The 17,060-nt window shown below is 41.8% G+C and overlaps 1 protein-coding gene across 1 annotated transcript in view; it reads right to left on the bottom strand.

Annotated features, from left to right (window-relative positions):
- Positions 1–1,236: 1,236 nt before the first annotated feature.
- pde8a (phosphodiesterase 8A) overlaps positions 1,237–17,060 on the bottom strand; it is a 44,418-nt gene continuing 28,594 nt past the window's right edge. Inside the window, exons 7-22 of the mRNA XM_070958810.1 lie at positions 16,812–16,890; positions 16,285–16,425; positions 15,502–15,590; positions 15,294–15,345; positions 15,162–15,204; positions 14,064–14,141; positions 13,820–13,890; positions 11,685–11,849; positions 8,947–8,995; positions 8,708–8,843; positions 8,393–8,591; positions 6,633–6,850; positions 5,679–5,811; positions 4,545–4,709; positions 4,250–4,379; positions 1,237–3,848 (exon numbers count right to left, since the gene is read on the bottom strand). Of these exons, the coding sequence (XP_070814911.1) occupies positions 3,742–3,848; positions 4,250–4,379; positions 4,545–4,709; positions 5,679–5,811; positions 6,633–6,850; positions 8,393–8,591; positions 8,708–8,843; positions 8,947–8,995; positions 11,685–11,849; positions 13,820–13,890; positions 14,064–14,141; positions 15,162–15,204; positions 15,294–15,345; positions 15,502–15,590; positions 16,285–16,425; positions 16,812–16,890 (1,855 nt within the window). The 3' untranslated portion in view covers positions 1,237–3,741. The remainder of the gene's footprint in view (positions 3,849–4,249; positions 4,380–4,544; positions 4,710–5,678; positions 5,812–6,632; positions 6,851–8,392; positions 8,592–8,707; positions 8,844–8,946; positions 8,996–11,684; positions 11,850–13,819; positions 13,891–14,063; positions 14,142–15,161; positions 15,205–15,293; positions 15,346–15,501; positions 15,591–16,284; positions 16,426–16,811; positions 16,891–17,060) is intronic.

The following is a 17,060-nucleotide window of genomic DNA, read 5'->3' as shown; positions in this document are numbered from 1 at the left end:
TTTCTAAAAGACAACATATCAGACATTTCATGGACTCGTTTACATCATTGTCCTTGTTTTTTCCAGTTCACCAGCCTTTACCAAGACAGGCACATCACGTTTGACATTGCAAAACATGAAGGCAGAGTCTTTGCTGCAGCAGCCAGGGGTTTGATTCCAGCCTGGCCCTTTGCTGCATGTCATCCCCTCTCTTCCTCCCCCGCCTTTCCTTTGTCTCTCCAGCTGTCCCTATTTAAATAATAAAGCAAAATAAAATAAAATAAAATAAATCATAAAATATATATAAAAAAAGAACAATTATTATTCTAGCATGTCTTATCACCATACTACAAACTGTAGCGCCACTCTCATAGATTGTGCACAGTTTGCAATTGTCCTGCTTAAAATTTATTTGTTGAGTACATCAGAGCCATTACATCACAGCCCTTTTTCTGGGCTAGATTTTGTTGAATGCAACACCAGTGTGACTGTACCATCAGGCAGAGTTCAGACATATTTAGCACTGCATGAAAAAAAATGCAGTCCCCTCAGAACAACATGCAACTCTTTGCACGCCTAGTATGGCATGAGGTGACTGCACATATTCTACACAAAGTATTTGTTATTCATTCAAATGCTTAAAACAGGCTTTTAAGTTTATGTTTAGCTGACAAGGAGCTCCAGCAGTAGTGTGAATTACTGACTCGTTTGCCAGGAATAAAGGTGCAAGTTGAACGACGTCGTCTTTAGTGACACAAAACCTTGAAAGGAGGAAATTTTGTCAGATACATGAGTCAACAAAGTGATTTAGACATGGGAGACCATTTATTTCCCATTTCCTACCAACAGCCAACATAGTCTTCTTTTAACCATCACCACAATCAATTCCAAGTAGTTTTTTAAACCATCTTTCCCTAAACCTAACCAAACCTTAAAGCAAGAATATGTACGTTTTGAAAGACGAAATAACACATTCTTCCTTTTACAGACGAAAAGTTGAACCGATAAGCGATAAAACGCACCCTTCACCAATTTAATGCACTCAAGGATTTTGCTGCTACAGCCTTACTTGGTCTGGTATGACCAGCAGATTATGGTGGCTAATGTTAGCTAACGCTAGCAAACTTTAGGTACATATTGCTTTATAATGCACTTCAATGAGCCACTTAACTCTTTTGCACTTTTACTACTGCTACATTAGCTTAGCACTTTAGCTAAATGAGCATGCTTTACTGTTATCTTTTTTTAAAAAAAAAAAACTTTGAATATTTCTAAATGATAAATAACGAGTGACCTGGAGGAGATGAGTACAGATATTTCTACTACTTGTTCATATCCCAGTTGAGGTATTCTACCAGTCAGTGTTGAAATATGGGTGTTCCACTCTTGAAGAAGAGTAGATCTGTTCGATGTGCCATCTCAATGATGTTCAAAATGTGTTTTTGTCCTTTTTACAGTGGGTACAGTAGATGTCCAAGCCACAGTCTCAACCAGCCACCACAGGCTTTGAGAAGTGTCTTTTGCCTCCATTCAAAATACTGAAAACCTTTTCAAACTTGGCCCTTTCTTATTGCTCTAAAACTTAAGATAGTTCAAAGTAAAACAAGCAAAGAGGTAGTTAGATCGCTAAACATAGTGCAAATATTCAACAATGGCTGAAAAAAAAGAGACATAAGTAAGGGGACAACATTGAATCATTGCTAGACTGCAAACTTATAATTGACATTATTTTATTTTTCATTGAATAGTTTCTAATTTTTTTCCGTGCCTTCAGACCAAGATGTGAATCAGAAGGAACAAACAAATCCCCTGATTGAGTGTACAATTCTGTCATAAGAGAGAAACAAAGATAACCGTGGTCAATGCATCTTATTAACCATCATTTGCTTAGCTGTTATGGCATTTATATACTGTTTAAAGAGGAAATATTCTTAATAAGCAACAATCTTTAACATATATTAGTATCCTAATCTGAAACCAGCCTCGAACAAAAAGTTGTTCCCTGGGTCTGTGCATAAGGATGTTGGACAAGTGGCCAAAATAGAATGATGTTTGATTAAAAATCAATGCAAGCTGGCCTCTAGGAGACTGCTTAAAGACAGTGATAGACAACTCTGCGATCCACATCCTTCTTAACCATTTAGTTCTCTGTATACATGCTCTGCGTGACCATCCAATTCACAGGTATTCAGATAGCTATAATGGTTGATCTCATTTGCTGCAAATCCAGTGTAAAATTCATTGTCTATAAAAATATTGAGATTTACTTGAACATAACCTTCTGACTATGTTATAATAAAAACTCCAGATGTCCGTTGCAGTTGCACAGTGGGATGTACTGTATAAATATTGTATAAAATAAGGCAGTCTTTTCAGTAGGATAAACCAGATACAAAAATTTCTGGGAGAAAAAATTTTCAAGTCCAAAATGTTTTCACATATTTCTGCTGTTGTCAAATGTCAAGCGGTTTACAGCATTAAACCAAGAGTAAGGGATTGTTGCAACAATGAATACACCCACGCACCCACACCTACAACCCAAATACACACACACAGACACACACGCGTGCGCACACACACACACACAAACTCCTGATGATCAACAATAACAGCTTATTCTACAATGCAACATCCCATCCCTGGACAAATCACTGAGACGTAGACATTTCTAATATTGTTTACAGTGCAATACAAAAGTGTTCATTCAAACTGGTACTGTACTTTTGTTAAGAAAATAAAAATGTTTAATATGGTAATGCTTCATATGAATAATAATTGTGAATTTTTGAGAGTTATAGTAGTATTTGTCTTCATCAGCTTTGGCTTTTCTCTCTCTCTCTCTCTCTCTCTCTCTCTCTCTCTCTCTCTCTCTCTCTCTCTTTTTGAAATTCATTTTGTTCTTATTTATTGACTAATTCATTTATGAATTTTAATATAGAAAATATGGAACATCTAAGAAAAATTAACATACCAAATCATCTGTAATTAGTTACCTATGATCATGATGTTGAGGTTTTTGTCTCTCAGCAGTGGCCTAAAGTAAAGGTCCACTCCCTGACCCAAAAAGAAAGCATCCCCCTCCCACATGTCTGTTATGACAGCTACGTGTCAACTTGGATGTGTTTCTGAAGGACACATGAATAATTTGCCAAAAAAAAAAAAAAAAAAAAGCAGTGGAGTGTTCTTTCATGGTGTGGCCTCCAGGGGCAGAGGGAGCAGTCCTGCCTTGCTGCGAGCACAGGGACGGAGGTCAAAGGTGACTGTATGGCCTGACGGTGATCGGACACCTTCATATTCAGACCCCATTTCCATCCACGCCTCCGGTGTTGCTCGCTCCTTCAGTAAACAAGCAGTTTTTACTTGAACAGCAACTTCACAGGCAGACAGGACAGCCACCATGGTAATAAGGGGACGGATGCTTGCCAGGAGGCCTGCAAGGACCCTCTCTCAGTCATGTCACATGACCAGCTACACCACGAATGCCTGAGAGGCACAAGAAGTTCATAAGGATGCTGTGTGTCCATGTCTGTTTGTCACAGTCATCTGACAGGGTTGTAAAGCCAGCAATGTCACTGCTGCAACTGCCCGTCAGGAAGTCCTTCTGTGGTTTCTGTATGGACGGACACGTGGACGCTCGGCGTGCTACAGAAGCAGGAGAGTGAAGGCGAGGAGGCCCTTTGGCTGGCAGGGAGAGAGACGCCCCAGCACGAGAGAGGACGGCTGCCCCAGACCGCAGAGTCCCAGGGCTGGACACCGCAGCGCCTACTCTGGAGGCGGTCGCAGGCTGTGCAGCTTCCTCTCATCCAGGCCTTTCCAGTACTTGAAGTTGTTGTCCAAGTGCTGCATAAGATTGGGAAGGTCTGCAAAAGCTGAAGAGACGACAACAGATGTGACTGTTTTTGATGACAGTGTGATGTGTTTTTTTTTTTTTTTTTAAATCAACACGACTATCTTGTGGTCACATTTTGTAAAAGGTTTAGTGGGAATGCACCTGTCGGACCTTTTCTCTCCCGCTATGGATTCTTATATCTAAACTCAGGAAATACGCAGATACCAAGTACTAACTCGATACCAGTCTTCTCTTTTTCTCAAATTTAAAATCTGTGTATTTCATTGTTTGTAAGTCATTGGATTCTTCCATCTATTAAATCAGTGCATCTGTCAGACTTAATACAAATGTAGGAATACATTTTTTTTATAATAGAGAATAATATTTTAATTCAGTTTATCTGTGTCAGTGTATGAATCTCATCATGCTGTGCAGTCTTACCATCCCATGCATCAAACATGTCCGTAATGAAGTAGTCTATGAAGGAAATCTGGGACTTTGGGATGCTACACGTGTTTCTGTCGAACACAGGCATAACCACTGGTAGACCTTGTCTCTTCTCCTCGTCCGTCTGTACCAGAGACGACAGCACAAGTGATCATCGTGTATAATAAAATAAATGAGTACAGAGGCTTGGACAATAAATACATAAATAACATTAAAAAAACAGCGCAGGCGCTGCCTGCTGGATCCATCTCCCCACATCATCAACACTGCATTATTTCTTTCTAATTACCTGTGCAAAATACTCCTCTGAGATGCGTCCGGCCCATTCTATACAGAGCTCCTGAGGCCTGCATGGATTGGAGATGTCTGCACACTTAATCAGCATCCGCTTGACAAGGATGCGATTCTCTGGGGATGTCAAAATGCTTTTGACAGATTCCTCATCACCGTTTCCCTAAAAACAAACAAACAAAAAAAAGAAAATAGAAGCAGAAAGACGAGTGAAATTCTTCTTCTTAGTGTCACTCGACAGCTCCGTCGAGCACACAGCAGCAGAACAAAATGGCAAGATAAAAGGTAGAACATGACACAGGCAGCTGATAAAGGTTTTAGTTTTCTTCAAGAAGAAGGGGAGTCTGTATTCAGTGCATGTTCATTATGAGCCCTTGCAACACTTACTGTACATGTTTAAGAGTATAGCATGCAGTCACATGATTTGCAGCCTGCTGTATGTTTCCGGAATGAATTCAAGTAATAAGAAGCACAGAAGTTCAGAGGGTCTATTTCACTAAGCCAAGATGAGTGAGGTCTCTGTTTTATTTAGACCTTCAAGCCTCAAGGCTAATTGAAGGAAAGTGTATGTGACACAAGGACCAAAGAGCTGTTATATCAACTAGACTTAAACTCCTTTAAGATTTCTATCAAACACTTAAATATTCAGTCTGCGTAAAGTTCTGAAAGTGGCGATATTCAGTCCAGTAATTCAGCATCAAATCATTTATTCACATCACTCCTGCCTTTAAAAGGCAAGGCAACTTTTAAATGTCTGTGTTGAGCATTCCACACACAGATGAGAAAGATGGTACCAGGTTGTAAAATTCTCTCCCCACAAAGATATCTGCGCCCAGGCAACAACAGGCCGCAAGTCCCCTGAAGCTGGAACATCATTGCTCAACATCCTAAACTATTGTTGCTTGCATACTGTTGGACTGAGTATGATTGCTGGACTGTTCGTGACAGAATGAGACTACAGTAGTGTTTATCTAGTGTCTGAATGCTCCTGTGTGTCCTTCCCGCTCTGACGCACAACCCTGATCTATTTAGAAAAAAAAAAAGGCTAAATTTAGAACTACTATTTCTACACAGGTATGAAAAATGAAAAACATTCAAAAGCCTTGCAGCTTGAGTTCATTTAAAACCTCACCCCATTTTCCTCCACAGCAGCCAGCGGCTTGTTGATGCTGTTGACAAATTTGTTGACGTGTTCAAAGTGTTTGGTCATCTCGGTCGCGAGCACCATATCAATGATAGCCTGTCGTAATGTTCGATATTCATTCCTAGAGAGTGGCAGAGAGAGAGGTGGCCAGAAGTCAGATGGGTGAGGGAGGGGGGATGGCAGGGAGCGCGGGAAAAGAGAAAACAGAGAGTGAGATGACAGTGTGGTAAATAGCATGGAAACCCGTGTGAACAGTTTCTCCCTCCTGACTGCAGTGACAGCGGCGATGAATGGATGCTTTGTTCACCTTCCCCCTCTGAGGGGACCAGCACATGTGAGCTATTCTGCTTTGGGACTCAAATCACATTACTACCCCGCCTCTGTCAACACACACACACACACACACACACACACACACACACACACACACACACACACACACACACACACACACACACACACACACACACACACACACACACACACACACACACACGGTGCTGCTTTCATTGGCATGTTTAGTTTGTCCCCTGTGATGCTTCAGGTGATGTTTGTATTGGAGACAATTTTTCAAAAGAATTTCAATATATAGAATATAAAAGTTAATACTACTGGACTCTGAGTGTAATCGGTCAAATCACAAATACTGTAAGCACAAAGTCACCCAATTTTGGAGCAGATTTAAGGAATATTTTCACGAAAAATGAAAGCATAGTAATTATCTTCTTAACCTCATGACAGTAAAAACTGTTGGCTTCGCTCTTTTAGAGAAGAAATCTGGCAGGTATTTTAGCCTTTTTCAGATTTGTAGCTGCCAGTTAATAGTTTAGGAGAATGGCTAAATTCAACTATGAGGACTATGTTGTGTGTTGAGCTATGAACAGTCAGGCATGAGCATACAACGGCATCTTTGACCTATTCCATGTGTAATGATTCGCCCACCTTTCGATGTTTTTGAAGATGTTGCACTTGTCGTCTCTTGTAGTGATCTGGAAGGCCAGTGCTGCATGGTGGCTCTCGAGCACAGCTGTGTCATTGTAGAGGATGGCCAGCTCACTTCCTGCGTTGCACAGGAAGCTGTTGGTGCGGCCTGGGTGGTCCACATCGTGCACCGTAGCAGCAATCAGGGAAGCCACCTCGTCAATGGGATCCAAACTTTGCTGTTGGGGCAAACGACAGGAGAAACAGTGGAAATATGGAGGAGGAAAGTCTGGTATGTTACCACTTTGGTCAAAGTGTTATCAGGGGTGACGTTTGGAAGGTCTGTCTGATTAATAAGGCCAAAAACTGGCACAGTATAACCTCGTACTACATTCACTAGACATGTCACATGCTACTGTCAACACAGCTGTGTGGTGCATCCAGTTGAGACTGCAGGTTGAACCAAGAAGTAGCTCAACATTTAATATTCACCTTAATTTACCTGCATTTGCAAGGGATCCAAAGCTGTCTGAAGAACCCACACACATGCATCTGACTGAGAGCAAAATGTGTATATTCCTAATGAAAGCATTATAGCTACTGCGCAGCTACAATCAAGAAAATACAGAGAATCGTATTGTTTTAAAATAATGGCTTCAATATTAACAGAGCTGGGGTTAATAATGAATTTTAGCACACAGAACCAACAGTTGCACTCCACTATATGTAATTTTAGGCATCATATGTATAAAGTTATTCATTGCTTGCTGGGTAGCTTTTCATCACGTGTCACAGGACTATAAAAAGTTAAATATTATAGTATACAGAAGATCAAAACAAATGAATTTTGTAACGTAACAGACCTGCTAACCTGCTTGTAGAGTTCCAAGGATTCATTAACCTTGGGTGATGTAACTTCACAGTTCACTGGCTAAGCCAATGAAAGATCACTCAGATCAGAAATAGACAGTTTGGTAATCAGCTTAGCCAGTGCATGCCCTAAACCAGTTACTGAGCCACTGACACACTTGGGCAAAACCCCGACTCTCTTGGATAACACAGGCTCAGACGGAGCACCTGACACAAAGACCGAGCAGAGAGCCGCGATAGTAGAAAATCCTAAATACTGTAGGTGTTGTCACTTCTAACAAATGCAGATGCTTCAGTCAGTACATTGACTTTCACTTACTGGAAATTAATGGGAAAGGTATCACACTGATCACATAAACAGAGTATTCACTGCCACTTTATTCATATATTTAATTATGTCTGCACAAATAATAGCCAAGTGACCCGAGACTCATTTCAAAATCCTCCCAAATAAGATCTAATCGTGAGTAACAAAGCAGCCAGTCATGATTATTTTCTCAATTAACCTTTAACTATTGTTTAAAAAGTGTAAGAAAATAGCTGCAAATATTGAAAAATGGCTATCACAATATCCTGTAAACCCAAGGTGACATCTGGACATTACTTGATTTATCCAAAAAATAGTCCAAACCGAAAGATATTTTAGTATTGCTAAAACAAAGGCAGAAAATGCATTGCAGTTCAAAGACTAGAATCAGTAAATCTTTGGCATTTTTGTTTGAAAAAAACCACTTAATAATCAAACTGGTTGGCAATAAATGTTCAGTTCATTGGGTAATTGACAAACCACACTTTTAACCTTGACCAATAGCAACATTCTGACGGCAAAACTCGTGCTATTTTTGCAAGTTTGGCATGCATTTTTGAAAATACTATGTATTTTTATTAATTTTTGCTATTTGTTAATTTACCTTGACCCTCTCCTTGCAGAGGAAATATGCCGTTGCGTGCAGAACGTCCGCCGCGTGAGAAGAGTTGTGGTAGGAGTTACTGGAGTGGTAGTTAGCTTCAATCACTTGTAGCCAGGAGCGCAAAGTGGCCTCAGGGCAGTTTAGGAACTCGCAGACCCCAAAGCGGGAGAAGATCTTTAGGCCCAAGTAGGTCAAAGGCCTACAGAAGGATTCAGATTGCAGTTTAACACAAACTCTCATCCAAAGCTCCACCAACACACACATTAAGAAAAAAAATGAGTCCCTCTATAGGCTTTAACTGTGTTGTTGCTTCACCGTTTCATGGTTGCAGCCTCCAAGTTGAAGATGTCAAAGTCCCAAGAGTCCTCATTCTCCATGGTTTGCGCGATACGAGGGGGGATGTCGTTTAATGACAGAGGAGTTATCAGGTGACTGGGGATATGGTGGGGCTCTGTGAGCAAAGGAAGAGACGAGAAAGGAAGCATTCACATTAAGAGGAGGAGGTTAGACATTTGTTGTTCGCTACCTTTCGGATAACCTTCATGTAAACTTACGTTTTGTGGAAAAGATGTATTCATTTCCCGACAATCTGCGTAAACCATCCTATGAAAGAGAAAGAAAGAAAGTGTCAGGGACTGAGGCAGCAAGTGTGAAAGCCTGGCTGCATACATACAGTCATCATTTATCCTTTCTGAACAGCCACTGAATATAACTGAATAATAAGTGAAACTGTTTGGATGCCTCAGATTCAACTGTCAAACTGACATTTTCACTCTTAGATCAGATCTAATATAAAAGTCCTCTGCGCTAAATTAAGCTACTCTGAGCACACCAGCACAGACGGAGGCATCAGCTTGGACTTTGGAGTACAGAAAGCTGGGTGGGACCAGTCACGTTGTTGTTCTTGCACATGAGTATCAACCATCACTGATGTTTCAGTGACCCCGAAAATAAGACAAATAATACAGACTCAGCCACGGGGCAGAGGGAGTTCCCATCAGAAACGAAGATAGAGAACATTAGCGCTTTTCTGACACCTCAGAGCACAGCAGTATCTGGACAGATCAAGGTTACGTTCAACTAAACTGCTATTTGTGTGTTTTTAACATTTCTAATGAGCTAACACTAGAATCTCAATAGCTCATTTTCAGGTAGTACCGTATCTGTGTTTACCATAAGTCAGTGATTTTAAAAAAAAGAAACAAGAGTTGGATTTTGGATCTGTCTGACGACCTTGGTGCTGCATTTTGACTGAGGCAAGGGCGTAAAAATTACAACTGTACTATAAATAAGAGGAAACAGAGAACAGATATTTTGCTGATTTTCCATATTACCACTTTTATGAGCGTTCCTTCATCTGTAAGCATGACACAATATTTTGGAGGCTATGTTATGTTGACACCTCATACCGTTTCCCCACAGAGGGAGTGGAGGGATGAGGCAGCCAAGCTGAGCTTATTAATGAAACCAATATGCAGTTTAGAAAATGATTACCATATTTATGAACTGTAATAGCTGTGTCAGAAATGACACCATGATAATTTATGTACATATGTCAGATAAACTACAGCAAATTATTCCATTATGTCATTTTTCTTCCTCTGGGCAATACTACATGCTGTGATAGTAAATGGGGCTTATCAGTGGGGTAACATTCCATCACCCAAATCATCAAACACTGCTTCTCAGTGGTTAGAAGTATAATGATCCGGATCCTGTGATTTGCATCAGCTGTGAATAATAAAATACATGTAAAAAATTGGAAAAGTAAAGGTTGATCAAACAGTTTTTGAACTACTTGATGGTTTACTATAAATATATGTACAGACATTCTGGGCATTATTTGTCCAGTACTTTGGTTCTTGACCAAATACCTGCAAAACTAGTGATATTTATCCACCTCGGCTGTACTTTGTGTCTCGTTCCATTAGCACATTAGCATGCTAACACGCTAAACTAAGAGGGTGAAACTACATGCTAAACATAAAGCATGTTAGCATTGTCACTGTGAGCGTATTAGCAAGTTGACGGTAGCATTTAGCTCGAAGGACAGCCTCGCAGAGCCGCTAGCATGACTGCAGACTCTTCTTTTATGTTAGCAGTAACCATTTTGCATCCCTTAAAGTTTATCAAAGGAGAAATATTGTTTAAATGCGTCACTTAAAGAATAACTGTGACGAGAAACTGCAATGAAATCATTCTGACCTAAAATGTTTTGCTATGTGGAAAAAATGATGTCCTCAAGCCATTATGTGTCATAAAACATTGTGAGTATTAAAGCGTCAACCTCTCTCAAACAGCATTTTTGTGACTTCAGTCTACAGACCTATATCACCCGGTCATCTGGTCCAAGATACGTATATATATTTTGGGCGTTCGTGAATACATGGGTGTGTGTCAGAGTGAAATGTTTACTTCACAAGTGAAAAAGGAAGAGGAGACGGGCTCATCTTTGACCCGAGCATTGTCTCATGGTGGCGCTGCCTCTGTACACACCGGTTATTTTAAGACTTTCTCCCCACAAGATGACAGCTCTTCTCTTAATGTTCACGGGGTCTTCTGAGTTCAGACCCGGCACACTTCACCACAACAAACTGGAGAAAGTGACTAAGCAAGCAGGCACCTCATAAACCAATATGATCGCACATAAATAATCACCTTAACCCAAACCTCATGGTCGTCTGGCTTCATCAGCCTTCATCACTTATGCATTACAAATCTTTCTGGGGAGGGACTATGTGTAACAATCCTATGCCTCTGTGTATCCACAGTATACATGTGTAAGTAAAGCCATGCTTATTCATTTGATCCAAAGAACAGGATGTTTCCAGGCCTGTGGAGTGGAGAGGAAGAGGTTCATGTGAGTGTGACTGTGTGCATGTGTGCAGAGACGGGGGGGGCAGAGAGGGTGGGGTGGGCTTTCCTCTCCAGCCTACAGGAGCACAAAGGACAATCTAACACTTCCTCTGGGGTTGTTGCCAAGACTGCCAACTTGGCACTCTTTCTGCTTCTGTACTTCACCATTGCTGTCTGTTAATCTCTCTGTCTCTCTCTGCCTCTGACAAATAGGGGCAGAAATCCTCACAAAAACAGAAGTCCACAGGCACAGACACCCCTGACTCGCTCGCTGTCAACATTCGTGCAGACGTGTGTGTTATCACTGTGGAATTCCGCAAACGCTCTGACGTGTGTTATCATATGGGAGTCGATTCATTCGGAGCGGAAGGAAGCTGTTTGGGTGTTTTTCATACTTCTCGAAGGACCCTTGTGCTCTAAAGGACCTGATGCTTACCGTCATCAGCCCCCCCACAAGGTCATTCGTGTGGGGGTCTTCATCCTTGGTGCCTAACTGTGGGGAGTAGAGCTCAGTGGTCCTCAGGATCTCCAGTACCCGATCCAAGGCCTCTGCCACGGGCATAGGACTGCTTTCCTGTGCTGCATTGATGATGTTGATTACCTGGATGAAAAATTAAGAACCAACAATAATATAAGCAAACTGCAACATAACATTTACCAGAATAAAAAAAAAGTCATTTCTGATAACATAACATAAAAGAAACATAGACAATTCAGATAAAAAGTTCTACAGTTTTAGGCATACACATATCAGACTAACAGGTCACAAATATATTAAGGGCCACGACATAACACCCTAAAATTGATGAGTAAGATGTTACAATCAATCCTGAAACATACTGGGAGATTAAAACAGGTGTGATGTGCTCACACCTCTTATCTCTGCTCATGTACTTTCTTGCAAAGGGTAAAATAAGAAGATCAATCCCACTCATATCTGTATACAGAAGCTACAGTGGGGAAATGGTTAGTTTAGCTTAGCATAAAAACTGGAAACAGGTGTAACAGCTTGCCTCAAAAACAAAAATGGAAATTACAATTTGTGTTTTGTCACTGTGGGGTTGCCATGCATGAAATAGTCCAGCACATAACGTCATGTGAAACCTTCAGATAGAACCAGGCTCCCCCTGTTTTCTGTCTTTGTGCTAAGCTCAGCTAACTGCCTGCTGGCTGCACCTTAATACTGAATGGACAGATATGAGAGTGGTATTAATCTTTAAATCCAACACTAAACAAGCAAGTATCCCAACATTATCAATCCCTTGGCAAGCATCTACAAGTCCACTCAGCCTTGTTTTAATCCTCCTTGGGTAATCTGGATGTCTGAGGATCTTCGCAGACAACCATTAAGAGAAATGCTGAGCACATGAGGGCCAACCCCTCAGGTCAAGACTCAGCGGTTTACCTATACTTGAAAGATAAGGGACACTCGAGGACAACAACGTCTATACTTTGGACAGGGAGGACAGATGGTTTGAAAGAGGAGTGAAGGAGGCTATTTATGTAAAAAAAGAGAAACCATCCCTCAACTGAGGAGGAGGTCAACAGCACCACTTATCCTCCACCTTCGGCACCATCCTTCCATCCCCTCCCAAGAGATTTAACAACTATTCACAGTTGGCCTCATGTGAGAACTCCAACGACTGTCGTTTACACTTGGCCTCGAGTTACTCCAACCGCTTGAAAGACCGCCTTCACACAGCCAGGAGCACTAACTACCCAAGTGGTGTTGAGAACCTTGATAACGACCCCGCAGAGGTTAAATACATGGGATTCTCCACCAGTCAGACCTGAAGAAGCCCCTTGGATACAGGGGAAATGTTTTCAAGTATCTACAACCAAGTCCAGTTGCCCTAGATTCAACCCTCCTTGGATAACCGTGACCTGGATGTCTCAGAATCCTCACAGACCCGTCCTTTAAATAAAGGGGCAGTTGAAATAATCTAGGTATGAAATAACAACATGTAAACTGGACTCTGTGTCTCTAACATTCATAGAAGATCTTAACAGAGACATTTACATTTTCACCCCAAAAAATGAACTTTGAGATTCTGGAGCTTGTAACAATGGTCACCTGTGGCGAGGTGAGCGAGGATGTGCAATAACACAAGTCACAGCTAACTCCTGCGCACAAATACACACACACAGTGGGCTACCAGCAGGTCTATCAGTGCTTTATTCTGGAGAGGATGACGCCTACGGGGACTGACTACACAGTCAAATGATACAGCAGTGGAACTGCAGTGTGTCATATGACCCATCCCTGGGGACTTTCTCTGTTTCTGACAATCCAGGCTGCCAACTACACAAACCACTGAAACAGCAGGTCATTGTGGTCCTGTACGCTTTCATGTTTTGTGCATGAAATGTGCATTTTATCAGCCCATCTTCTACTGACACAGTACACGAGGCCTCTAGCCTCAGTGCATGTAGCTGTACAAGAAGTGCTCATGGCAGTTGTGGCAGCTTCACAAATCGCTGAGTTCAGTCATGAGATACAAAACATCTGTACAAAGTGCTCGTCATATGATGGATGCTCAGAGGGATGACGGGGAGGGGAGATGAACCCACCTTAGTGATGGGAGCTTCTATAGTCATGGAATGGATTCGGGCCATTGAGGAGTGCCTTCGCTGTGAGCTCCCTGGCAGGACGGAAAAAATAAATTGTAATTCAACAACAAATTAAGCTGCACTTTTCCAACCACATTTTAATGAGTCTCCAATCAACACTTGATGCAAACAGACAGCTGGGAAGGTTTCATAAGCTGACAAGAAACGCCCAGAGTTTCCTTCGTCTATCTCCCTTCACCCTCACCGTCGCTCCCCCGAGACGTTGTGGATCTTACGTCCAGAGAGCCTTTCCTCCGGTCTTTGTGCTTACTGGATTGGATGTCTGGGGAGAAGAAAACACCGAACATGAACACACAAACAAACACAGTGTTTCATGGCAGCAGGGACAGTGTATGTGGGATTAGGAAACTAAGCAAATGAAAAACACTTGAAAGGCCAGCGAGAGGAAAAAGGAAGCTTTTAATACATTTGTTAAAATGGCAGAACGCTACGCTGACTTGACACGTTTGGTTGGGTTGTAACATGACATGAGAAGCACAGTCGACCTTTAGAGCCCAGAATCTCCGAATTTAGAAGAGTGACTGAAATATAGTGTACACTGTAAGACCATGCAAAGCTTCATAAACAAATGGCACTTCTTGTCAGCGAGGTGGTGAAAGGACGCAGACACGGGAGAGATATGATCCCCGTTTTGTTTGCCTGTCAGGAGTGAAGCTGCTGCATTTTGAAATCACTCGCAGCTGTGAATTGGCTTTACGGTTGATACCACAATACAGCAAGGAACAATAGTCCAGTTCAGGGGAAATAAAAGCGTGGATAACTTTTTCAAGGTCAACAAAAGACAGAATTCTTTTCTTTTGAGATATTTCTCGGCTTGATAAAGCAGGATTGGACACACTGTTAGTCACTGTGCAAAATTTGGGTCATGATTAAAGAAAACAATGATTTTCTGGCACGGTGCAATACACTCGCTGATATATTTCCAAAGTCTTGAGTTTGCAAAGCTCAAATTCCCCAGTGTGACTATCTCCACTTTATTATGAACATCTTACAAATATTTGGTGTTTGCAAACAGTTAAAATTAGCTGTGAGCAACGCTGGGCTTGAACGCTGTGCTGTCAAATGACAAGCACAATGCTGGCCCTCAAACCTTGAGACAGATCACAGGTGCCACGGGAAGAACTCTGATCACTAATGATGACATTTGGCCAGCACAGAGAACCTGAGCTACTCAAATATGCAAGCCCACTCCACAGTCCTTGGAGTGGTGTAGCATCACAAAATCTCCTGTAATGTTATTCTAATGCAGTTAAGACCAGCAGAATTTCTGGATGGATCTTACCTGTCTGAGACTCTGCCTGCACACGTTCACTGGTTTTATCGCTCTGCATGGTCAGAGAAGAAATGCACATTGGTAAATCCAGAGAGCTCCTTTCATTCATTAATAATCAGCAAAACTGGAAACACATCTCACCTTATTATTATCATTTAAAGGCCAGTTGATAGACACATAGTGTCTGATTTTTCTGTGAATGACATAGGCCGATTAGTACACCAGGAAAAATAAAGGGATACAATCATTACTCATTTCTCTATTATCCAGTACGACTCTTCACTCACTTTAAATGTAGTTTACATTTAGAAAGGCCGAATACACCGGGCCTCGGCACACTGTCACTCACCCTCCCTGTCCAATTACAGGTGTGATCTTCACATTTTGCTGAACGCTGTCTCCATTCTTCTTTTTGGCATAATAAATTCCCTGCCACTCCTGGAGCATTGACACGCCAGAGTTGAGAGAGGAAATGAAACACGCGAAACACATTCAGGAACCATTCATCATAGAAATTGACAAAACATAAGATGTGAAAATGCCCTAAAAGTGGGTGTGGACTGGGTGTAGCATGGCGGTATTTGTGGTGCAGGTTAGGTGGTGAGGTGGGGTGGGTCAGAGTATTTTCAGAGAGAAGCATGTTGCTTTAATGGGTAGGGGGAGCGCTCCTGGAGTCCGGTGCGCTTGTTTCATGTCCCCCCCCCCCACCTACAGACTGCTGTGGCGGCTTAAAAAGACCCTTCCTGCTGTTAGCCTGTCTGGCACTGACCTTCGCTCTCTGTGTAGTAAGATTACAGCACAGCCATCGGCCGCTGTTCTTATGCACATGAAACAGAATGGCTGGATGGCCGGTGGTACAGACTTGCAGCACACATGGATGCACGTGCACGCATGCATGCACAGACACAAAGGCAGAGGCAGATATGTATGGCACTTGTGAGAGTGATCTAATTGTGATACAATACTTAACTTATGCCATATTTCTGCCAACACAATGTATGTAAGAGTATCAACAACCAGAAGAAGGAGATCGTGTATTTCCTGATGTGATTAAATTCCTGAACCACACTGAAAATTGTGCTTGGCCATAGATGTATAGTGCAGATGAGAGGATTTAATGAAAGCATATTACCTTTCCTTTCCGTATGCAGGAATTTATTGTTTCAAGGAGATCAGGCTTATTCTTCTCACTTTTAGGCACTTCTATTATTTCCTTCCCTATTAGCTCGCCTTGCTGGTAGCCCATAATGGACTCATAGGCAGGGTTCACGTACTGCGAAGGAGAGGTAACAACAGTGTTCAGGCTTGGTATGAGATGGTGGTCTACTGTTTGTAAAATCCACAGTGAGTTCAGACACGGTTAGGATGATGACCTCCAGCAACATATGAACCTTTCCGACCGGAACAACGGGTTTTCAGAGAAGCAGACACATTCGTTGCTTATTTCATGCAGCTAAAAAAAACGACCAAGAGCCATTCAGGACAGAGACTGCAACTATCACTTCTAACTGTGTTAGCTGGGATCACAAGACATGAACAGGCACTAAAACAGGAGACAGAAAGAAAGAGAAGGAGGGGAAAGACAGGGGGAGGAAGACAGAGATGAACTGTTGATTATAATAAAGCAAACAGAAGTATTTAAGTTGACTAGAAACCCACCTGAATTACTTGATCTTCAGAAGTGATCTCTATGGCCTCTTGGCTTTGTTCTAGAGCTGTGAAAATAGCATTTCCAGCCCTTGCACAGGTAGAGAGACAACATAATCACTGTTAACATATGCAACAGGCAGAGCGTCCAGCATCTATTTATATACATATATAGAATTGTCATAGAAAAGTGGACTTGTCTCTGATGTTTTACACTCAGTGGAAGAGCTTTGAATAATGGTGCTATGCAATTAATCTAAA

This window comes from Chaetodon trifascialis, chromosome 1 (assembly GCF_039877785.1).
Source record: "Chaetodon trifascialis isolate fChaTrf1 chromosome 1, fChaTrf1.hap1, whole genome shotgun sequence".
In the NCBI taxonomy this organism is placed as follows: domain Eukaryota; kingdom Metazoa; phylum Chordata; class Actinopteri; order Chaetodontiformes; family Chaetodontidae; genus Chaetodon; species Chaetodon trifascialis.
The sequence above is the reverse complement of the archived record's forward strand: the minus strand, read 5'-3'. Positions and strand labels throughout refer to the sequence as shown.